The 24,462-nt window shown below is 46.6% G+C and overlaps 1 protein-coding gene across 2 annotated transcripts; it reads right to left on the bottom strand.

Moving 5' to 3' along the window:
- Positions 1-349: 349 nt before the first annotated feature.
- LOC147042299 (pleckstrin homology domain-containing family G member 1) lies at positions 350-17,080 on the bottom strand. Of its 2 annotated transcripts, none has more exons than XM_085937412.1 (17): positions 16,845-17,080; positions 11,219-11,793; positions 8,406-8,503; positions 7,881-7,950; positions 6,713-6,759; positions 6,130-6,280; positions 5,926-6,057; positions 5,676-5,858; positions 5,515-5,610; positions 5,262-5,348; positions 5,137-5,170; positions 4,966-5,058; positions 4,845-4,906; positions 4,573-4,764; positions 4,377-4,496; positions 2,625-4,302; positions 350-2,551 (listed from the first exon to the last, which is right to left on the bottom strand). In XM_085937412.1, exons 2-17 carry the CDS (start codon positions 11,642-11,644, stop codon positions 1,623-1,625), a joined length of 4,398 nt encoding a protein of 1,465 aa, XP_085793538.1. In that variant the 5' UTR covers positions 11,645-11,793; positions 16,845-17,080; the 3' UTR covers positions 350-1,622. The 2 variants fall into 2 exon arrangements, with proteins under 2 accessions (XP_085793538.1, XP_085793537.1); XM_085937411.1 differs by lacking the exon at positions 16,845-17,080 and adding an exon at positions 14,622-15,098.
- Between the last annotated feature and the right edge of the window lie 7,382 nt (positions 17,081-24,462).

Here is a 24,462-nt window from a genome sequence, read left to right as displayed (position 1 = left end):
CGACATGAATACCATGTTTTTACGTTTTGATTTGTTTAAACTACATATCCCATAAACCCTTGGTTCTTCTTCGTGGAACTTGGTATGGCCGAGTAATCAGACAGTGCGCTACCTGCTGGTCATTTACGTTAATAACATCATCAAAATCTAAGATTTAATGATTCAAATTCATATATTGGATGTATATGTATATGATCGTATATTTCATATATTAGATTCAAACACCATTTTTTTATGAAACGTTCAGCAATAGAGTTCAAGGGTCATCATACAAGTTACTAAGTATTTTACTTATATTAAATGAGGACAAAAACACCACATAGTTTAAATTGAAATTTATTAACTCCAATACGCTGTTTTGTTGAGCAATGACAACTAAACCGTTAAAAAAATATACAGTACACTTGACCTAAACATTAAAGCATTGTAAAGCATACTATGACATACAAGAATAACTTTCCTAAAATGTACATATCTTTACAAAGTGTTTACAAAGTAGACGTTTGAAGAAAAGTGCAAAAAAACAACAAAAAACGAGTCAATAAACACCAACAATCCCCACCAGTGAAGCAGAGGACAAACGTATACAAAAAAAAACATACTTCATATTACTAACTTATATTTTTGATGTGTCCTGATATGAACAGTAGACCGTGATGTTGTGCTTTCTAACTTTACATTTGGAACTTGCATTAAGCAGTGCATAACAAAACAAACAAGAAAAAAACTACCAATTCACAGTATTTGACTTGAATTTGGCAAATGAACACCCCCAAACATCTTTTAATAAATACATGAGTCTTTCATTTACAACCCGTAATGGACCTGCCCTCTTAGTAAAATATCACAGGGATGCTTTGGAATAAATAAAATGGTGTGTGGGTAATCTGTAGCAAAATTGCTGCTATTTTAAACAAACTAATACAAACTTTTTTTTTCAAATCAACATCTGCCTTCAACTGTTCATTTTCAAAATAAGAGACTTCGGGTGATGGATTTAAACCAACAATTCTCAATGCTAGCCATTATGTTCCCAGAATATAATTTGAAATTATGAAAAAAAAAAAAATACAGGTGTTGATATCACTTACAACATTTGCCTTTGCTAACATGTTCAAAATAAATATGAATCTTTAAGTTTCTTATTGTAAAATATCAGCAGGTTCCCTTGTTTTAAAGCATAATTATTGGATCGCATATTTGTGCTAGCTAAATGTAATCCCGCGTTATTTGCTAAAACGAGTGTGTATGTGCAAAGTGACACTCTACCCTGAAGACAGCCATTCGACGTGCAAATTTGTGAAGCGTGTTAATTGCCGTAATATTTCAAGAAAGTTTGATTACTTCATGAGAAGTGCCAAGGCAGCTCGCAAGCATTATTCAAAGCGCCATTTCTGACCATTAACAACCTGTTACATAAAATATTTGTATTTACAGTACTATTAACCGTTAAAAAATATCAGTTTTGACTTTTGTAGAACTTTATTATATTCCCTTTTGATTGTTGGGTAAATTGTTGATAAAGTAGTAGTAGTAGTAGTAGTAGTAGTAGTAGTAGCAAGATCCCTTATTTGTAGTTTGTATGTTCGGTATATTAGCGTGTAAATATTTAGCTTGTGAGGTCAGGCAAAACTAGTGGAGCTCAGACATTGTAATTTTTCCCGAAGAGACTGGACGATGTTGGGCTGGTTCTGCTGCGGTTCGCTCCACAGGTATTTCTCCAGATGTTCACGTTCCAGAGATCTCAACGCGTCGCTGGAGCGCACGGGCGTGCCGGGCAAACTACGCGAATGGACCAGAACCCGGTTTTGGTAGGTAGGGTCGACCGCCGGCAGCCCGCCCCGCTCCGGTTCCACCTCGTCCTCCGAGCGGATCTCCACGTAGTCGTCGTCGTCGCCGTTGTCCTTAAAGTTGGCAAAGTAGTTCTGGGTGGCGGCGAGGATGCTCAAGGCCGACGCTCGGTTCAGGACCACCACGTGTTGGCCGTCGTGTAAGGTGAGGTCCGATTCGCCTTGGGTGGACCTCTCGGGGAGGCTGCTCTGTCGACCGGCGCGGCCCAAACTGGGACCGTGGAGTCTCTCTGTCGACCCGTTACATTTAAGTTGGTTGTTTTTCTCCGGCTGCTGGCTAATTAGCGAACTAGCCGACTGACAGTTCCGAGACGGCGAGGACGGTGCGTTCAAGGAAGGATGTCTCTTGATCGTACTGTAGACGTGCTCCTCTTCCTCGCTCGGTGCCGATATGCAGGAGCTCCACCTCTGGGACGGCGGGGGGCTGCTCGGTGAGGTCTTGAGCGACGGGATGGAGCAGGACGAGGCGAGTCTGCGCTGAGGGGTGGAAGCGCCCCGCGGGTTGCGCAAGTCGCCCGCGGACGACATAAAGTTGGAGAGCTCGCCGTTGCTGTAGGTGGAATGGAGCCATTCCTCCTCCAGGGCGGTCTCGGGCATGGATGGAGAGGAGGAAAGACCTGGATGAGCGTGGTGGGTCGTCGCCGAGGACTCCTTGAACATGACTTGCTCGTAAAGCTGGGAGTACTCGGCTATCCTGGCGCCTGGAGACAGAAGATACGAGAAATTGAGGTCACCATTAAAAAAATATTTGGAAGTGCTCAAATATTGTGTTACCTATAGCGGGTCCTCCTTGTTTTTTTTCTTCAAGTATGGCCGCCAGGTCTCTCTGCCTCCTGTCGGCTCTTGCTCGACTACAAGAGTCGCCGGGATCCATGCTCCTCATGCGCAGCAGCTGGTTGGCTTTCTTGATCTTCTGGCTATACTGCCGCGCCATTAAAAAGACACGACTCTTAGTTTTGTCCATAAGTTCCAACGGAAAGTCTACGGACTCGCCCAGCAGGAGAGAAGAAGAGGCCAGCGGCGAGTCCAGTTGCCCCGGGAAGAGATGATGGAGATCCTTGATGGTATTATCCCCCTGCGGAGGTGTTTTTGGAGGAAGTTCTACAAGGTCGTCGTCCTCGAGGCGGAAGCTACCGCTGCTGAGGCGGGCTAGTCTGTTACGCATGCTCTTCACCGTGCCCGGCTGGGGTTCTGGCAGGACCGGAGCGGGAACAGGACTTGGGTCTTCGGTGGTTCCGTCACTTTGAAGGTCAGGAAGGTTGATGGCGGGGATGTTGAAGGATTGTGAAGAGCGCACGGGAGGGTGTCTCGGAGACTTTTTGGTTGGACTGCCGTTGACTGACGATCGCTGCTTGGCCGACTCACCGGCACCGACTGGGAAGGCGGCGGGCAGTCGGTCGGCTTTCTTCTCATTGCTCCTGATGTAGTTCTCCAAGTCGACCCAGAGCTCATCGGCGCGCTCTGACGTTTTGACGCATTTCTGTGACTGTCGGGAGGACAACGAAGCAGATGATGATGAGCACTCTGGCTCTGAGGAACACGGGACAAAGCTAAGGCTCTCCTGCGAGACAAACGTAGAGTCCTGCTCGGACGTCACTGGATCGGTTTTGTTATCCATCGATGGAGGATCCCGAAAACAAATGGTGTCGTAGATGTCCTCCTCGACTATCTTGAGCTCGGGACTTCCTTCCTGGATGGAGAACTGAATGTGCTCTTTGGAACATCTGTCTAATTTAATGATGGGCTCTGAGGTGCCCAGGGCATCTGGAACATGTTGTGCCCGAGCTGCTTGGCTCTGATAACCCTGTGCATCAGAAGAAGGTTCTTTCCGTGCTTGGCATTGGTCCAAGTCTCTTCTGATCAGGCCCATTTTCTTGAGGTCCTCGTAGCTGATGTTGTCGTACACGTTTTCGATGTCATCCGTGGTCAGCTGCTCGGCTGATGACGATCCCGACATGTCATTGCTGGAGGACTCCGTGTGAATCACTTCCAAGTTGCGACCGACCTGGTTGTCATCTGGACTTTCCCGATCCTTGGTGGCATTCTCGCCGACGCTGCTCGCCCTTCGCAGAACCCTGCTGCCACCGGATGGAGGTTCAACCTGGACCGCGGGGATCTGCTCCACGTGCCAGCTGCAAGGCCGGGCTGTCCGCGGGGACGAAGTGGCCTCCGATTCCTCACGGGGTAAATCCGGTTCCGGTCCGCTGGGCTCGGTGGGAACGAACGTCTGGTAGATGTCGTCGTCCTCGTCGTCCGGGTGCACGGTTCGTTGTCTGGTGGGGAACATGGCCCTGCGAGCGCGGTGGTCCGCCCAGATGTTTTGAACGGAATGATCGTTTTCTGTCACGACTACCGATGGGACGGGCGACTCTGGAGGTTCTTCTGTCACACGAGCGGTCCTGCGGAGCGGCGGATGGTGACTCCCGTCCCTTACGAGAGACTCCCTGGCTCTCTGAACCCACAGATGGAAAGATTTAGACAACTATCCCAAAGAGGTGCTCGAGCGTATTTTGAGCAGTCCCAAACCTGAAGATCTGACGGGCTCATGTTGAAGGTTTTCCACTGCTCGATACTGTCCACCGATGCTTGAGGGTTCAGCCTCTTCCGACTGCTTTTGCCCGGGACTCGTAATCTCTTTCCACCACCCTGAAGGCACAGCCACAAAATTTAGGTCCAAGAAAACACCAGAAATGTCAAATGTAGATGATGAGTTCGTTTTTACCAGGACGCTCTCGTCCTCATCGTCCGCATCTTGCTGGTGTGGCTCCTCCCCTTCATCTCTATCGCTGTGGTCGTAGTGGTCAGCTGGGTCCAACGACTCCTGCGACTGGTTGATGAGACTGCGGCTGCGGCCTATGGTGCCCAGAGCCAGCTGGGACACGGGAGAGAGCAAACTCGAGCCCAGACTTGTTCGCTAAGGGAGGGGAGGAATTACAAAAGGTTGTTTCTGCGGGTTCTCATGTTCCTGTACCGTGCATCTTCTTTATGACTGACCTTTTCTCCATCGCTGTTGGCTGCATTCTGCTTGGCGTTCTTCAGTATTTTTGAGAGCGGTTCTAAGGAGACAAAACTTGTATTAATTTTATTTTATTAGATTCAATGCTGCAATCCGCACCTTTTCTACGTCCTCTGCGAGGAGTGGGGCCTTCTTTGGTCTGTGGGGAATTCTTCTTTTCACCGTCAGGACTGTAGTGGAATCCAGGATGGTCTGGGGCAGAAAAAATATCAGAAATTAATTTGCAAAATATCACTTGGCAAATGAAAACCTATATTGAGTGGCACCTACGCATTGCATCCATCTCCAGGATGGCTTGTTTGGCCTAGAAAAGATGAAATTAAACAGGTTAGACTGTCATTATAATGTTGGACACTAGGGGTCACTATAATCACAACAAACAATGGAAAGCTCACCTTGGCAGGGATTTTGGCAGGGTGATTTTCAAGGATGAGTCTCTTGAGGTGCAAGATCCACATGCGCTTATCTTGCTGGGACTTGGCCTGCGGGCGACATCAAACATCAGAGAACATCACACATTTCCTTCCCCCCCAAAAAAAAATTGAAATAAAGCCCCACTCTGCTTTCTTACACAACAAAGAAGGTTTACGTGCACCCACAATGTTTTTGTTTTTTTGCCGAGTCAGCACGTATGTTATGTGATGGTACCTGGACCGTGTGTTGTAGTTTTGGATTCTTGTAGTGAAACACGCTGAAACTCAACGGCTCTTTCGGGATGACTTCCACCAGCATCAAATTGCAGCACTGCATAAAAAATGACATCGGCTTAAGGTCGCTCGTCACAAAATGTGACAAGACGAGCGACCTACCAGGATGTGAGCCTTATACGTGAACGTTTCCTCCCGTTTCTTCGTGATAAGCAGAAGCTTATCGAAGAGGAAGAGCGTCCTCTCGTTCTTAGCCCGCTGCAGTCGAAAAGTCCCTTCCAGGACCAGCTCGCCGTAGCCAATCAGATCGGGGCCTTTCCAGTTAGTCAGCAAGCTTTGGATCTCCTGCAATGAATCGGTCGTCATGGCGATGGAAATCCGCAATATTTCTAAATGATATTTGAAGTTGTACCTGCAACCTCACAGCATGCTCGTGCTTTCTCTTCATGTCGTTGATGTGCCAAGCTACTCTCTGCATAGTGTCAATGGCTTCCTGCACGACCTCATACGTCTCCGTGTCCTTCTCCATATGGTTGGCTATCTCCTACAAACGTTGCCAAAGTGAGCTTGGGGAGCGGCGAGTACCATATGCTTTCCAAGAGTGGAGATGCCCTACGTGAAGCAGCAGATGGTACTTGAGGATCCTCTGCACCGGCTTCAGCAGGTAGGAGCCCAGGGGTAAGGAGTGGCGCAGAGATTCTTGGCGTTCGCGGAAGAACTTGGCCAACGCCTTGTTCCTCATGCACTCGGTGAGCACAGCCACCGACCTGCCGGGTCAAAACACGACTGTTGTTGAGTCGACGGCCCCCAAAAACATGTCATCACGAGGGTATTGACATAAACCGTGTGAAATTGCATCCGGAGGGCAAGGAGCAGCCTCACGTTTCAAACTAGACCATCACGCGTTCGTCCATCGAGGCGTCCCGCAGGGCAGACAACAATTAGAAGTAGGCCAGATAAGACGATAACAACAATACACCTTCTATCAACAACGTGCGCTATAAGTCTGCCATCAAGCATTACTGTAAATGAAAAAAAAGGGAGGGGCGGTGAGGGACCCCCCCGAGGCCGACAATTTGACTCCTCGCATTGACGAGGGAGTTATACGAGACTCTGGGAAGAAACCTGGGCGACAGAATAATGTTGCTATCATAATAATGCTAGCTCGGATGTTCAAGCGTATTGAATTGAAGTCTTACCTTGGGTAATTGGTGCAGTACTGAGTGTAAATGTGGAATTCTTCACTCTGCAATTACAAAAAAAATAAAAGAACGAGACAAAAAAACAACAACGTGGCTTCGTTAGACATAAACGGAGACGCGCTGGTGAAATAATTTCAGGTCTATTGGCCTGTACTTAAAATTAGGAGCGAGGCGTACAAAAAATGCTGACTCTGCTTTTCAATCAACCAACCAACAGTGGTGCGATTAAAAAGCCCTTCGTTCAACTTGTCCGCCCCCTTAATTGAGACCTTGGCCGCCTCTGTGAACATCAAACTTAAAAACTTTGCCTGGCAACTCAAAATTGAACCCCCCCCTGCTGTTGCGTAACACGAGACATGTCTCGCCGACATCTATTCGCGTCCATAAACACTGCGGGGGATCTGCACAGGAACAGGAAGCGACATCACAAACAGCAAAGATGATCAGATATCACGTCGACTTTTATTTTTATCTCCGTAGGGAAACTTGAAGGACCTCAAGCCAATAATTCAGTAGCCGGAAGGTTCTCCATGGGAAAAAGGAGCTAAATTGGAGAGCAGAGGTCTCCTCCTCCTCCTCCTTGTCTCCAGTAGTCTGCTACCACACGGCGGGCCTAAACGCAACCAGATGTGTCCACCATCGTTTTTTGTTTTTTTTTGGATGGCACACACGAAGCGCTAATACACATTGGGCTGAACTTTAGTACAGAGACCGCAGGACATCTAAACGTTTGGATAGAGTACTAATTCGTGCGGCGTGTACGTATGGGAAAATGCAGACGTGCCCTCAAAATCTACAAACTTTTCAAAATGTCTTTCAGAGCAGGAAAAAAATATAAATCAATTGCCTGTTCTTCCATTTGTCCAAAGTTTACGTGAGTGTCAGAACAGGCCGCAACAAGCAACATGCATGTTAGAGGGGAGAAAAAAAATAAATCTGTCTGGGTGTTGGAGAAGGTGACGAAAAGCACTCGAGCTTGAAACGACTTGACGGTTGTTACATAGTCAGGCAAATAAACGGCGTCGATGCACTATTTGAACACAAACGCTGGAATAAAACCTAGGCATCTATTCTTGATCCTCTGCCAAGAACGATGAATATTAACTCGTTCAGCGACGATGTGGCCTTTCGGCTGTCAACGACAAACCAAAACAATCGTTCTTACCTTCGATACGAAGCATTCAGCGATGGCCACGGGGTCCGCGTTACACTTTTCCAGCTCATGGAGCAAATCCCTGGAAACAAACATGTCCGCCATGTTCCCAGATCACACCAAACACACATTGAATCATAAAATAATGTTCTGCATTATTGTTTGTGACTATTGTGTCAAGTCGGGAAGAGAAATTAGTGGTGAAGCTTCCTTGAATTGAAAAGCGCAGCTCCTGTGTTCACAAAACCGTCCCCTGGTGTTGAAGTTATTGTTTCATGACAAACGCTTGAGGTCACTGCTTGATACTGCTTTTGTGCTTTCTTAGACTGGTTCACTTTATTTTTTTGGGGGGGGGCCGTCCGACAGCTGACAAATGACTGGGTGGCAGCATATTTATGTCCAAAGACCACCATGATGCTCGACTATTCTTCAAACTGCGCGGGGGGTGAGGGGGCGGGGCAGATAGGGACTCACTATCCAAGTCTCATGATTGGATATAAAAAAAAATATATATATATATATTAAGAAAAGCCGTACCTATTGAAGTGGTAGATGTCCCGGATGTTGCCAAATAGTGAGCCTTTGTCCTCATTGCTTAAACCAAGCCGAGCCTGGTTGCTGATTTCCAAGTAGTCCTAGAAGGAGGAAAAGGTGACTTAAGATTTTTTTGTGGGTTAAACAGTTTTCAATATTTGTTTCGATTTAAAGAAAGACAGGTGGTCAGCAATAAAAGTTCTCATCTTGGGTGTTAATCATCTACATGTCCCGGTTTCAAAGTCAGTCAATTCAATTCGACCTTACGCAATTTTTTTAATGGGATCTGTAGCGCGTGAAACACTTCTCACAATAAATTGCACATAAGTCAATAAAAATTGAGTCCATAAAAATTTGAATCTGACAGCATTGATTGTATCTGTTGCGACAAGCAATTTGAAAAAAAGTTCATGCGGAAAGAATGTTTGCTTCAAATTCACCCGTGCAAACACACAATGAAGAAAATGTCCTGCAGCTGTTTTTTTTTTTTAGGTTCGGAAAAGTCGTTGGAAAATAGTTGTTTATTAATCTGCCAATAATCATCGTAAAATTGAGCCTTGAAATAAACTCAGCGTGCGGTAAACTTTGTGCAAGCACTGCCCACAGGAATTTGAGTGTGGATTGAATTATTTCTGCATTAGTCGGTGAACTTGAGATGCTCGTGTTGGTTACGACATCATATCTCGGAGCAAATACGTGATTTTACCTTTGAGCACAGTTTGCATAAGCACTCCTCACATTTCACAGCATAGATGCTAATGCTCATGCTAATATTCAAAACAAAAGTCTAGGGTTTAAAAACATGATTAATAGAACTAGCGCCATCTAGGGGGTCATGGGGGGCACATCAAGATTCAGTTCATTATGAGAGGTTATGTGTAAGGTGATGCTCTATTAGTCGCGGGGTCACGGATGTGACCCGGCTAAACGACCTCCCTCCTTCAACGCGTTCTTCTCCAGCCAGACTGAGCTCAAGAACGGGCGGCTTAAATGCAGGCACCTCTCGGCAGGTAAGCATCAGCCTCAACATGTACTAACTTGACGCTGGGTGGAGTTAACCATTAACCTCCTCCAACGCAGACTCCTTTCCAATCCAAACACTTTACCCTGCACTGTAGTAGGAAGTCATTACTCTCGACGATTGCCCGTGTAAACATCCACATCGAAATTGTCACAGGTGACTTCCCAAAGGCCTCACAATGTTTATCGAGTGTCATTGTGCAAAAAAAAAAAAAAAAAAAAAATTGAGGTTGGATGACTGATTGGCTTCATTACCAACGCTAATCCTGGGAGTTAGCTGAAAAAGCGCTGACTCACTAAAATGATTATAGTCCAATAGAAATTCTTTTCCTTGCAGCTTCGGGCTTTGGAACTCGTAACAATCAAAATGTGGGAAAGATTGCAAAATTCCTAAACCTGATGTTTTTTGGGATATTCAAAGTTCAGCAACATATGACAGTTCACTCGCAGGACGGGTATGAGCACAGAGAGATCCCGGGCCCATGGGAGTCTGGGTCAATATTTGTCTTGGGCCTGTCACACCCTCTTGGTTTGCAGGAAGCAGCATGGACTCGGGGATTATGGAAGACGGGGTTTGCATTAATGCAGGCTTCGGTGCGCGTCGCAGGACGTTAGCGTTGCTGCTACGAATACCCTCAACATTTAAGAAGCGGAGACAGCTCGGATGCAGATTTATTCTGGCGTCTGACCGCCGTGGGTGGTCCGTTAAACGTGGACTGGTGGTGGTCGGCAGCTCTTAAGCCCTCTTCCGTGTTGTTTTAACCTGCTGTTATCTCCCGAGCTAAATTCTTCTTCCTAGCCTCCCGTCGTCAGCCTGTGGCTTTTCCTCACCTCTGCATCCGGGAAAGCGGAACATCAATCACAAGTGTCACCACTAATCTTCTGTCTTGACTCAAGTTTGTCTCCAACTGGACCAACCGATTTTAAAATCAGATTACGAGTCTTGTTTGCTGTTTCGGGGATTAACAGACTCCGACCAGGTGAGGGGGTTCCGGTTCCGGTTAGGGTCTAGGTCAGACATCAAATTTCAAAGTATCAGGTATCAGGAAATGGAAAGTTAGGATTTGCCGGGCAGTACGTAGAAGGCCAGTTCTACCGGGCCAACTCTAGGTCTCGCTTGAATTGAAAGTTGCTAACGGACATATGCGTCACATCTGTTGGACCCATTTGAGATCGAGAAAAGGTCAATAACAATAAGAAGGGATCAAGAAAGGTGAACCAACTCGGACGGACTATCCGAACCAAAGTCTGCAAATCCTTGAAAGGAAGCAAACGAGATCTATTCACCTCCAAGCAAAACGTTAAAAAATAGCCCGTTTGTCTAAATATGTGTGTGTGTACAGTGTGTGTGTTTAAGTACACACGTTTTTCAATGTGCGCCTGTTCCTGCAGTACAAAGGCACCGGTGTCGTGTAACTCAACCGACCCCGAAGGCTCCGAGTACAGGTGACCCTATTGTGTTGAAAAGTTTCTGACGGACAACAAGCCGTAGTGTGTGTGTTGGTGTGTGTCACGTGTGTGAGATACACAACAACCCAATGTGTGTGTGTGTGTGTGTGTGTTATCAGCTGATTGAAAGGTGCCCTCGCTCTTGAAAGGAACAAAGTCAACCGACTAAAACGTTTACAACAGTCACTTTGAACTCAAGCTACCTTGACCTCACTCAGGTTCAAACAAGTCAAAGTCGGGAGGTTCTGGGTTTGAATCTTGGTTTCAAACGTGGCACGTGAATAGATTTAATTTATTTATAGACACTAAGGACTTAGTTTGGAATTCGTAGAGTGATGATTTCTTACCTCCACAATGCTTCTCAGGTCTTGGACGTAGGTTCTCTCTGTGTCCAGAATCTCCTGCACCACACGGTCCACATAGGTCCTGGGTCCTTGCACCTGAGCGATCCTTTCTATGCCCCCGTCGAGACCATGCTCCGGTTCCGAGTGATCCGTCGGTGTCTGTTCAGTGGCCTTCCTGCCCGGCTGCTTTCCTGTTTCCATCCCTCCGTCATCTCTGGGGTCCTCCTCTCCACATCCCAGCTGCCGGGCGGGAACCAGTTCCAGACGTATGGCCCCGGAGTCCGGGTCCGAGTTCACCGGGTTGCAGTGGGGGGTGTGGACAAGGGTGGAGCGGCTGCCCAGCGAGCAGTGACTGTCCCGGGAGGAAGCGGAGGAAGAGGTGGAGCTGTAGCTGACGGGTCTTTCGGCGCTGTCCAAAGACGAGTCCATGCTGTGGGCTGAGCAATAGCGCGAGGAGGCGTAACGGAAGGCCGGGTTGCCGAGGCAACGGGCGGGGATGTCGCTGGAGCTCAGGACTGAGTCGGAGTCCGGGACTTCGGGTACAGGTGGCAACGCATCGGGTAGATAGCTGTAGTCATCTGAAGAGGGGGGGGGGGAACAGACAATCAGAATTACAGAGGCTATCGGCTTACGAACCGAATTCCTAGCATGCTAGCTGACCGCGGTCCAAGCTGACCAAGCCAGAAGCACAAACCGTCACGGTTTGCATTGAGAGAAGAATTCTAATCAGGACGAGCCAAGGAGAGATGAAATACACTCATTAAAAGGAATGCAGAGTTTTTAGATGGCGTGGTATTAAGATACAGTCTTAATCTGAGCGCTGGCCTCGGGGAATGAATGAAAGGCCTATTCCACGAAGACAGGCGGGTTTATGTTTGTGCTTATTTCACATCGGGACGCTGCCAAACTGGCTCACGGACGGAGCTGTTAAGATCCAGTCTTCCGTCGTCATCTAACAAAAAAAAAAGCTACATGAAACGGTAAACTGACCGCGACCTCAAAAGAAATCAATAGAGCGTGCTCTCACTCTCTCACCTTTCGAGTGGGTGCACCGACGCCTCGCGCTGGCAGCCGGCTCTGCTCAGTGATGGAGAACATCACAGGTCCTGACCCAATTTATTTTATTTTTTTTGAACAACGGCACGCCAGACAATAATAATGAATCGATTCGATGAAAGACGTGCGGGGTGGGAGGGTCGTAGGAGTGGGGGGGCGTTCTGATAAGCAAGTACACAAAGCACAAAGGCTGACATTATCATCAATCGTGATATTAATAGCTAACTGAACGTTTCCTTTGCCCTTTAATAAATGCATCAGACGCTTATCACTGGCAGCGATACACTTCAACTATGGCGTGTGTGTGTGTGTGTGTGTGTGTGTGTGTGTGTGTGTGTGTGTGTGCATCGCACAACAGCTAGTTTATCACCAAGGAGATAAGACTAATAGAGTTTAAAGCATAATGACCCACACATTAGCTATTTTATCTAGTTACAAGTGGGCAACACACACACACACACACACACACACACACACACACACTGAAGGCCAAGTCAGGTTAGCGTAGCGAAAGCAAGCGTTTCCTTTTGCAACAAAAGCCAAACATGAGTAGCGATTGCTCCATCTTGTGTTTGTCCAAGCCTTCTTTCCCACCTTCATGTTTGGGACCCACCCTGCACGTTTCCTGGGTGAATTGGCTCGTGTACACAGAGAACGACACACACACACACAGAAGCGAGCTAAGGTTACCTCCTCTCCAGATTATGTTCAACCTGATCCATGTCAATGATCTCTAATTGCAAAGCATGCAGGTTGGGACTGTTCCCCCCTCTAATGGTGTGCAGGGTGTGTTCTCCATCATACCCGAAAGCCAAAAAAAAAAAAAAAAAAAAAGAGGTGACTCATCATGTGCCAAATCAACAACCAGGTTTATTTTTTCAGATTCGGGGGAAAAAAATGGCGTATATGAATTGTCCACACTTTTATTTAATCTATCTTCATTCCAGAGATGTTTCATTCAACCTTGGTGGTCAACATATCATTTCTAGGTCAGCTCCAAATATATCAGATCTCGTAATATTGCAAAAATGCCGAATATGTGCACGAGGGAGAGGAGGAGGGCCCCCGGATGAATGAAAGTAGGAAGAAGCAAGGAGAGGACAAAAGGCCAAACGCCACCCACTCCCTTTTTTGCTATTGGTCCCTGCCATGTTTCCTTTCTCCCACTGGTGACCATCCGTCAATTTGAATCCATCCCTTTATAGGCCTCCAAAGTCCAAATGTGATGTCATCAGCGGGACGGCCGCCGTGATAGAGATGCAGACTTGATCTCAACTGACGCTAAGGACCTTAAAGTGTCACTCAGGATTTCACAGCAGCACACTAGGGGGGGGGGGGTAGAGGCCAAGGGGGCGGGGCTTGTATCATCTGCCCCAACAAAGACCTGTGCTGACTCAGCAATCCAATTTTTTTTTTTTTTGTAAACACTTTATCGTCTACTGCTAATTGGCTGCATTCTTTTTTTTTTTCCTGGAAGAGAAGGTCAAACATGCACAAGCGCAATGACTCATAAATTCCCTAATCAGCTTGCAAAAAAAAAAACTTTTACTTCTACTTTTCACACACAGGACTGGAATAAATCAGCAGCGTCTCACCACCCCCGATGGGAAAACTTACACCGGCTATTTTTAGCCGATGGCCGCCAATTTGGGGCCACCCGTGCAACCCTCGTCTCATTCTCTGACCTGATTGGATTTCAGCCTGCTGCAATAAATCCCACAAATGTCCAACCACTGGCATTTCTTCTACTCCTTGTCTCCATCACCTCAAAACTAAATAGTTTGCCCTAAACAGTAATTACCCCCCCCTCCTTTCGTGCTTTGCCATTTGTAGCCCCCCCCCTCCCCAATTGGGCTACCCTTAAGAATCTAATTTGGGTCACAGGCTGCAGAATGGCATCCCGGCGGCACTCGCGGCGAAAGGAAACTGCCCCCCCCCTCCATCAACAGCAATTTGTGGTTGTTTTTTTGCTCAAAATAATTTCGTAAAAAAACTCACTCACACTTCAACAAGGTGCCACTTAGGTCCTTATTTAACATTTACAGGCATTCTAACAAACTATTAAATGTTCTTATTTCTCTGCTGAGCCTAGCCAGAATTCCTCAGACACTTCAATTAAAATCCCGAAAGGTCCAAATGAACTTGCGAGAAAGCAAACGCAACGCTTTCAACGCCCTGTGTAAGAAAACAAGCGCATGCAGGGAGGGGAGGGGAGGTGGGGGGGTTCTCGGACAACGGGGCCGCTTCGCACGCAGCTGTCAAGTAAACCCCAACGATCAAATAATAATCTTTTTGCCACCACTGTCAATTATTTGAACTCATTCCACAAATGCACACAAGGAGTCCTTACCGGTCGGCATGGTGACAAAGTTTCAAAGATCTGCCTCGTGCATCACATGGTCCGAGTACTCCAAAAAGTGATTCCCTCGTATAAGTTCATGATGAATCCTTTCTCCGGGGGGATCAAAAGTGTGCAGTCCACTCCTGGAAAAGTGCTCAGCTCACACTCTGACTGGCTACTGTGTCCCTTGGTTCCAAGGGGGGGCGGGGGTCGGTCCCTTCCTGGCTCGGCTCTTCATCCGTCCCTCCCCTGTGGCAACACATCCATCGCCCACGGAGCGTGTGGAAAAGTGTTCCCGAGTGGCTTTTAATGCGAGTGTGAGTATGTGTGTGTGAATGGCCTCTGCTCCTTCCCTGCTGGCTCATTCCCCTCCCCCTGACTCCTCCCCATCCAGCACTCCCCAAGCCACAAATGACAAGGAGTTCTCCATTAAGCTCCCTTCATCTTTTTCTCTCCACGTACAATCAGAGTGGAACGCTCTGGAGAAACTTTTACATGCTGTGCGGCTATGGGAGCGCTTGATCAATAGCCCGGCTCAAACAAAAGCGAGATCAGAGACAATGAAGTAGAAGAAAAGACGCGGGAGGCCCAGACGCCGATATTAGAGGGGGTTGGGGTCGACAATAGTCTCCAAATATTTCCAACATTTGGAGCGAGAAGCCTTGCTAGGATTGGGCAGCAATAACTAGCGAGTCAACGGCGGTGTCAAACTCAGTTTTGTCGTAGCCATCGTTTTGAAATCAGAGACGAGTAAAAATTGTTCCAATATTTTGAAAAGCTCTATACTTTAAAGTGAAGGCAATTTGTACACAGAAAATAATGTGTCGGGCCGTATCTGGCCCCCGAGCCTCGAGTTTGACACCTGAGCTTTAAGGGGACAAACGGATCCCCGTCCAACCCCTAGCTCCCTACCGACACAATAATCAAGCCCAAGAAGCGTGACCTCCTGAAGGTCCGCTGACCCACGAAGGCCTTAAAGCTTCACCCCCTTTCGAGCGTAATGAGCACCTCCAACTTTGGTAAACACACGCGGCGGCGACAGTCGGAACGCTTCGCTTCAGCCGAGCGCGACCAGCCGATGACAGAAAATGGCGGCAAATGACCCGAGAGGGACTTCGGTTCCCGTAAAGCCAACCAGGACAAATTGATCAATGCTTTAAAAGCCATCCCGCCATTGAAATCTCGGAGATACACAAAGACCACACGGGGCCTTCCAAACTTTTAATTAAACTCAACTGGACTGTAGTTCTCGCACGGTCGCCTTGGCGACAGCAAGCGTTCATCACGGCGTGAGGATCCAGCGAGCAAATGCTTTGGTTGCCAATAAACGACTTTGTTCCTCATCACGCTGGCCCGGCGTTAACGCCAAAGAGTGTTCACACACACGGCCTATTCAACATTTACTGGCGCACACACACACAAGCGGTATTTGCTTTTGGACAACATAGTAAACTTGAAGAGACCGGCCTCTTGCAAATGCTTAAAGAGTGTGTAAGCAGCCATAAAAAAAAAAAAAAAAGAAAAACTGGATCCCTTAACGGATTCTCGGATTAATGAGTTCATGTTATTGTTCACTGAAGGAATTCACTAAAGTCGTATATCAATTTTCACTTTCCTAGATTTTACTTCGAGATTCCCGTACGGTATTCCCCAGAGATTGTCTGCTTGTTGCGGTGCCAAGACAAATTCAGGAATTTGGGAGTCTTGCCGCCCTCCTCCGAGACTTTGTACCGTTAAAGTGTGTGTGTGTGTGTGTTTCCGTGTGAGTTATTGAGGCTAGTACAGTAGCGGATACGTGGAGGAAGCGGTGTTTGGCCCGAGATTAAAAATACAAGACGGGGGTCTCGCTCCAGGAAAAGGAGTCCAATAGAATAGGGCGTGAGGGACTTTTTGCAATCAAGGCGAAAACATGTGACATGCAGCAAAATACGCCAAAAAAAAAAAAAAAATCACCTCATACAAGTTGTAGCAGTGACGACATATTTGTTTTGCAACGTTATGAAAATAATTACAAAAAATATCATTTCATATCATTAAATAAAATATAATTGATCATAATAATTCAATAAATATAATTTAAATCGTTTCAAATCAAATAAAAGTTTGCATAAATGTAGGTCAAAGTGGCTTTTGTAGCATAAAGCAATTACAATTAGACTTGGACTGGACTAAATCAAAACCCCTTTTTTCTTGTTTTGCCCGCAATCACAACAATGACAAGCTGTCACTCACCTTCTCTGGGCCAACATGCCCAGGACTAGCCTTGGTCACCCGGTATTCCATCACACGTTAATCCCACGTCCGAGGGTTTTATCATTTGGGGGAGAAAAAATAAATAAACAGGCTTTCTGTCAAGGCAATCCGATCTGTGCATGAGGTCGGCTCCGATAGTGAGAGAATGAGAGAACCACACAGATGGATCAGATGGAAGCAAGCAAACTGACTGCCCACTAACTGGGAGGAGGGGGGGGGGGGGAGGAGGAGGAGGAGGAGGAGGGGGGGGGGGTCCGTGTTTGAGCAGCCCACTTCCTGGCCGCAAAAGAAGCTGCGCTGGGCGTCTGACCCAAAATGTGACGGAGGGTGAGCTCGATTTATGGCTCCAAGTTCTGTTGACCGCAAAAGGTTCGGAACGAGATGTCGGTCCCCCAAAAAAGTTGCACAATCTTCTGGTCATTGTTCTACATGGAGGAGATGAGGGGCAGGGAACTTGTGAATTGTTTTGGCAATCTACAGGAAGAACAATCAGCGCCCGTCGCCCCACCCTGTTTCCTGGATGTCTCATTTGGTTGTTTACAGATCAAGCTAGCAAACAGGATGCCACATCATTAGGCAGGTGAATCACGTTCATGTGATGACCTCGTCACCGATTTGATCTCCTTCGACTTTCCTGCGGACATATGATAACCAGGAAATGTTGACGTCTTTGCTTTTTCTTTTTTTTTTTTTTTGCTAGCTTGCTGTGATCCTTGTCACCTTTCATGAGTCATGAGTTCACCACGATAAAGTCATAAACCTCGAAAAGGAACTTTGGAACATTCAACACCATCTTACACTTTCCACCTGAGATATTTGAACAATACCCAATTTGCACTCACACCGTTGAATACCACCCCCCCAAAAAAAAATTTGCAAGAGTTCATAATACGGATTTAAGAACAAATTTGATGGCAAAAGTGTCGCAACCTGAATTCAATAAAGCCACGGGGTGAGTCCGGCGATGTGAATTATGACTTGCTCTCCTGCCTGTGTGGCTTTTAGTAGGATGAATAAAAAGGCAAGGAGTGTGTGTTGGCAGCTTGCCGAGGCTTACTTTGCCTCATATTCAGATGGCGCTAATACTCTGCCGTTCCCATGCCGGGTTGGAGACCGGCTCGCTCTCTTTAGGGAACCTCGGATGTCACGGCGCACAAAAGGAGCCGTGAAGGCCGTCCAACTCAAGCGGGGGCTATTATTTACAGTAGCAAAAGAAAATGGCTGCTTCCCTCTCCCTCCCCTCAGCCTCCGCGCTATTCGCCAATCAGTCCAGTCTCGCCCGACATAATAAAGTGGCGGGTTTTGTTGCAAGGGACCCCGAAAGAAATTCCTCAAAACTCTGCTTGTATGCCATAGTGATTGCTAAATTGTGTTATAATTTTTTTTATAATATTGTTAATTGAGTCCATCGGCGGACAACGCATGCTCCTGCCCAGCACGGACCCCCGGCCTGCGACACACACACACACATGCGTCCCCGCGGAGCTGTAACAGAACCCAGAATCTAGGTCGCCCGGCTTGAAATATAAACTGCCACTCAAGAAAGAAGAAGCGGCAAATTCTTCCCTCGAATGACCCGAATGTGTGGGGCAGCCAATCAGGCGCCACCGTTTAAATTCGTTGGATAGACTCAGTAGGTGCTGCTGTTATGGTTAGCAATGGTTGGGTGTCGTGTTAAGTGAAAGCAACCAAGAGGACCAATTTATGGAAATGCCGGAAAGGGAAAAGCTAGCTTGATATTGAAACAAACTGCACCTGCGTTATCGCAACTTTCTACCGTAAAATCTATCCAATACAAACAGGAACGAACACACACACACACACACATTGCAGCAGAACACCACTCATGCAGACATAAGGGGCTATTTATAAACCACTTCCTTTTATTTACCCGGCTCATTGTTCAGACCACATCTGCTGAGGGCCAAGGGCACAATGGCCAGTCCGGAGCTGACCACACACTGACACACACACACACACACACACACACATGGAACACACAAAGAGTACGACAAGAACCAGACACAAGCCGGCATTCCAAAATATCCCCAGCTTTTGTTCAAGCTCTGAGGGGGCAAGCTCCAATAGCTGACACCACCTGTTGGACAGTCGGTCACACCGACTGGACGTCACATGGCGCAGCGGAAATAACAGGAAAGTTCCAAAAATAAAAATAGGCATTTATTTATTTCTACGCCGCCAAATCCCCATGAAGCGGTTATCTCTATTTCAGTTTACGCCATCTCTCTTCTCTCTGTCCATTTACTCCGAGTTATTTCCGATGAGGAAAAGCGGCCCTGGAGGGTAAACAGCTCTGATTGTTATCGTCCCGACATGTCCGCAGGCGAGACGTTGACGTCGCAAAGTTGGGAAAGCGTAAAACCGTGCAGGAAACCAACGTGCTATTTACTTTTTTTTTACACGGCACGGCCCGCCGCTACGAATGTTTACCCGCAGAGGCGCAATTATGGGCTGAAATCCACATTGTTGGGAAAAGCCACCAAATCTGGGCAACACTGAATGAAATTTTGCATTTGGCAAGAAAAGTGCAAACTCGGCATAAAGACACAGGTGTTAAGAACTAGCGCGGCGGTAAGGCTAAAACATATTTAAAAGCCTAAGATGATGCATTCTGAGGGAGTCTGACCCCCTGTCCTGCTCCAGATGAGGGGGGGGGGGGGGGGGGTCAAGACGCTGCCAAACAATAAAACAAAGGAATCATAGTGCGGCTGGTGAGGGGGGGGGGGTGGAAAGTGAGAGGAACAGCTGCTGTGTGGGAGACTTGGATAAAGACGAGTTGGTGGTGGGGTGCTTGGAGGGAAGCGGGGACTTTTTTTTTTTTTTTTGGTCAATGGCGGGGAGATAAATTACTTTGTTGTTAGGGCAAGGTCGCCGCCCTTCGCCAAGCACATACCGACAAGACCGCAAAGACGCTGACCTGGGACACCCGACACGTGAGATTTGGGACCGGTCCGTGCCAACGTTGAAACGCAGCTGCTCGGCCCACGCGACCAGCTGCGAGGAGAAAAGCAGCCAAATGTAAACGTTTGCCACCGGAGCCTCAAAAACATTTATTTGAGCGACTTCAGACTGCCTGCCTGCTCTCTAATTTAATAGGGCACGCTGAATAACATTGAAATGTTTGCCAACTTGCTCGCCACTGCTTTTTATATGGGTCATTATGACCCTCCGCCTTTCTCAAGTACATTCAAATGAATATACGGCCAGGAATAGCAAGGAGACTGTCGAAATAACATATGCATATGAGAGAAAATTTTATTTTTTATTTCAGGATTAAGCCGAAAGAAGGTAAACGTTTGAGGTGTTTGGAACGGATTAATTGGATTGACATTATTTCCTATGGGAAATATTGCCTTAATTTACACACGCTTGGGTTTTGAAGCATTCCGGAGCTTAGATATAAAAACGAGTGTTCTTTGAGAGAACTGGTGCAAATGGGCCCAGTCATCAGTGTAATTGCCAGCAGAGGTGTTGAAATTTAAATGAAGGTATAATCTCCCGCCAAATCCCCCTTTGACAGACTTCCAAATCAGATCTGATGACATCCCAGGTCCCAACAAAGAAGCTCTTACACTAGAAAGATGAACAAGACTTCATACATGATTGCTATTTTGACATTGCAGTGGGACCTTGGTCATATTTTACATAGATATGTATATAAATAAAAAAGGGAAGTAATCTCTACTCGGTTCGGCTAAAAATACAATCGCAGCACAGAACGCGTCTGAGCACGTCCGTCTGCTGCTGCCAGTTTCGGGCGTGGAAATGTGGGCTGGACCTGAATCGAGACCAACTACCACGTACAAACAAACAAAACAAAAATTATATAACACATACACACCTGACTTGAACAGGAAACACGAAGCCAACACATTTGGAAACATTAAACATTGAGCTGGAGTCTATCCCAGCTAGCTTAAGGTCAACGATGGGGTACACGCACGTGTGGCAATGGGCAAGCGAGACGGCCAGCTCGTGCCGAGACCGCACATTTCCCTTTCCTGTGTGGCCAGCAGCAAAAAAAAAAAAGAAATCACTCAGCTGTGCAGCGTAAGACACAGGAGCTGATGGATGGGCGACAGCTTATCAGTCATGCATGACCACTAATTCCGTGCAGACTCACTGTAAGAAAAGGATTACAAGCAAGTAGCTACATGGAGCAGAAAAAAAAAAAATCATGTCTTGTTGATGTCTTGGCTTCACTTTTTTTAGGTAATGTCAGCATATATATAACCGCTTAAAGTCCCTATTCATTTTGCATCGCCTCAATTTCTACCCCTTTTGTCCGTTTCGTCACGCCTCTGCCCTGACATGTGACATGCCAGCAGGGAAGGCTACCAGCCCAAGGTCAAAGGTCGCCAACCCCCACAACCCCGGTGCCCTCCTACCGCCTCAAGCGAGGATTTATAAAACAAGCAGATAAAGTATCATCAACAACAGGCCCGATTGCACGCCCATGAGTCCAAAATCACCTGCGAGATACGCTTCTAAGAATAACAAGCCCGAGTTGTGACATCACAGCACTTCAAGTGCATCTTGTAATTTGGTTCAGACCAAAGCCGAAAATGATACATGGCTTGATCCTCAGCCTTTACACAGCCAAACTTTCCCATCAGGGCAAAATGTCATCGAAACTCAAGAGTAATGTGAGTTTTGTACAGATGAGGGGGGGGGGGGGGGGGCTAATTTGAGATTATCTTCAAGGGACAGACATGTTTCACATCATAAACGCAAAGACATCATGGGGCAAATTCCAAGCACTAAAAACATTCGTCATGGGGAAAGCGCCAAAGTGACTTGACAGCTGCGAGTTCACCATTCATCATTTTATTTTCAAAGTCTGACAAAAAGTCTACCAGAAGGTGTTTGATGTGTGCCCAACAGAAATGATTCTTAATTTCATGTCGTATTGACTCCACATGACCAACAAAGTGCCTCACCCTGTTTACAAAAAAGCGAGCAAATCTGAAAGATCTAACATCTGCCAAAACAGGGTTGAAAATATTTGTTATGTTGCTGGTTTAAAGTTACACCGTACTGGTAGAGGTTGTTGAGTCTCCGAATATGTTCTATCGAGATTTAAAAATGAAAATAAACATGTGATACGGGCAATAAAAAACATCATTCATCTGGCGTGGCAGATTTACTTAACGCACGCATTAGCGACCACGCACCCATCTGGTTCACAGTGAATTATTAATTTGAAGATCTGTATCATGTCATTCAGGACGAGAGATAAATAATAAATGCATCGACTGGCACGCAGATTTTATTAAACTTGGGTGAAGTCAGGTTACCATCTCTCCAGCTGTTAGCGCCTAGGCTAAGCTAAGCTAAATGGCAAAAACACGGATGTTTATATCTCTTAAATGGAAACGGGGTCACAATGAGGAACCCCAGGCATGTCTATTATTCACCTCCCGGCCCCTCCTTGCTATGCCCTTTATTTCCCCCCCCCACGTAGAATGTAATTTTATTCCATTGAGAACTATCCGATACTCATACTGAGGTCCAAAGAGATGTGTCTTTGTCTCGTGACTGTATTGTTAATTTCAATGTGATTTATACGTGGCGGGATTGTTTCGTAGTCAACAATAACGCCGCCGATCCGGCGGTCCGTTTGGCCGCCTGGGCCTTGAAAGCTTTTTTTGCATGTAATATCAGTTTTCCCGATGCGAGATGACTTCATTGTCAACTGAAACCGCTCAAATCCTGGCAGTGATAAGCATTTGGCCTCAGGTAGCAGCCGAACACGCAAACAAAGCCCAAGCTGTCTATTAACATCGCTGACCTCTCGGCATGTCGGCGTCTCGGCTTCCAGGAAAAAAAAAAACCAACGTTATAGGTGGTTATAATCGTTTACGCTTCGACGTGAACCGACATGTCTCATAGTCCAAATACTTTGGAGTTCAACACAAACGTTTATGGTCTTGGCTCCTCTTGTTGCACTCCTCCGGTTGTCAACAAATCAATTAGAACAGAACAAACCCAAGACTGAAGAAAAAGGCCCGCAGGTCTAAAAAAAATCTGTCAGGATAACGTGTACATTTGTTGACACCAGCACGCTGTTACATTCCGACAGCAATTTGAAACAGATTGCCATCCTTGTCGCGCGGTTTTCCCCTTGGGCCAAGCTATACGTACAAAGAGACACCTCGGGCCCACGACAAAGCTTATCTCCACCATCAGCTGGGAAATACTGGGAGTCATGCTCTGCTGACTGTGTGTGGGAGAGCCTTTGTGATAGCAGACCCTGAGACAGAATGGGCTGTCGAGAGTTGGCCGGGATTAATGGACATTAGCGCATGAGGTCATGAGGAAAGCAGGAAATGCCAAAGAGGGTGTGTCATGCCATCTCTGGCCGTTGCCCAGAGTGGCCATACTGTCAAAAGAGCTTATCTGAGTTCAGATCCAATGAAACAATCTAGCTCATATTAGCTTAGCTTGAATCAACTGTTCTTTTCAAACGCTAACTGTAGCCCCACTCAGCTTAGTTTCACTTTTGCTCATATTATATATTCAATTTGTTTTGCCAAGCGGACTACTCAGGTAAAAGTTTCCCCTCTGGAAACGTTTCCCCAGCCTACTTTACAGAGAGCAAAACGACGGAAGTAGGCTATCACTTTGCTAAAGTTAGCATGCAATTAGTTCACGCTATAATGAGCTACGAGGGGGAGCGGAGGCAAAGCAGATTTCCCCTGGTGTTTGAAAACCTGCTTGAGCCCAAATGAGGTCCTGGCAGAGGGCAGGAAAACCCCAAAAAGGACAGGAAACATGACAGCATGTGGAATTAAAACTGGGTTGAATGCGACAACAATAACTAGGTCAACATTCCTTGTTTGGTTTTTGTCTCATGGATGGTTTCGTCAATTCATGAGGCCCGTTTTGTTTTTGGTGAAAGGGCGGTAGCGACATGAAACGCACATCTGTTCTCGTCTTCCTTGAAATGTCTCTCATCCTTGCTCAAGATCTGCTTTACATTACTTTCACAAGCGTTCCAAGCTAAGCGATGCGTCGGAAAAACAAATGAGGTCAAGGATCCAACCATATTGCTTCGATGAGCTATTCCGAGCATCTTCCAACAGGTGCCCACACTTTTCCATTACAATGCCGCCATGTTTTTCCCCAGTCAAATCAAAAAATTTTAGACTGTGTTGCGTCACTAACAGTATGGAAAAGTAATTCTCTGGAAGAGAGGGAGGTCCCATTGTTGGAGGAAAAAAAAAAAAAATTAGCCATTCATGTAGCTGTACTCTTCCCCCCCGGGGGACGGGATCAGGAATCCCACCCATTTACCAGAAGAAGGAAAGTGATCCCGATATAAAAGGCTTGGGGTGGAGCTCAACTGTTTGTGCAATTCCCTTTTGAAGAAAAGAGCCATTTGTGGAATGTTCTTTCCAGTTCTGTCTTCTTTGGTGTCTGCAGAGGTTTGGGGATTATAATAGCATCTGGCATAAACCACATTTAAATGTGATTTTGTCCTTTTTTGGGGGGGAGAAGTTCTAAAATAGACCTTATATGATGGGGGTCAGGTCGTTGTTGCAAGTGTGTTTTTGTCCCTCCTAAAAAATAAAAA

This window comes from Syngnathus leptorhynchus, chromosome 18, assembly GCF_054491065.1.
Source record: "Syngnathus leptorhynchus isolate UIUO chromosome 18, UIUO_Slep, whole genome shotgun sequence".
In the NCBI taxonomy this organism is placed as follows: domain Eukaryota; kingdom Metazoa; phylum Chordata; class Actinopteri; order Syngnathiformes; family Syngnathidae; genus Syngnathus; species Syngnathus leptorhynchus.
This window is presented reverse-complemented; position numbering and strand designations above follow the sequence as displayed.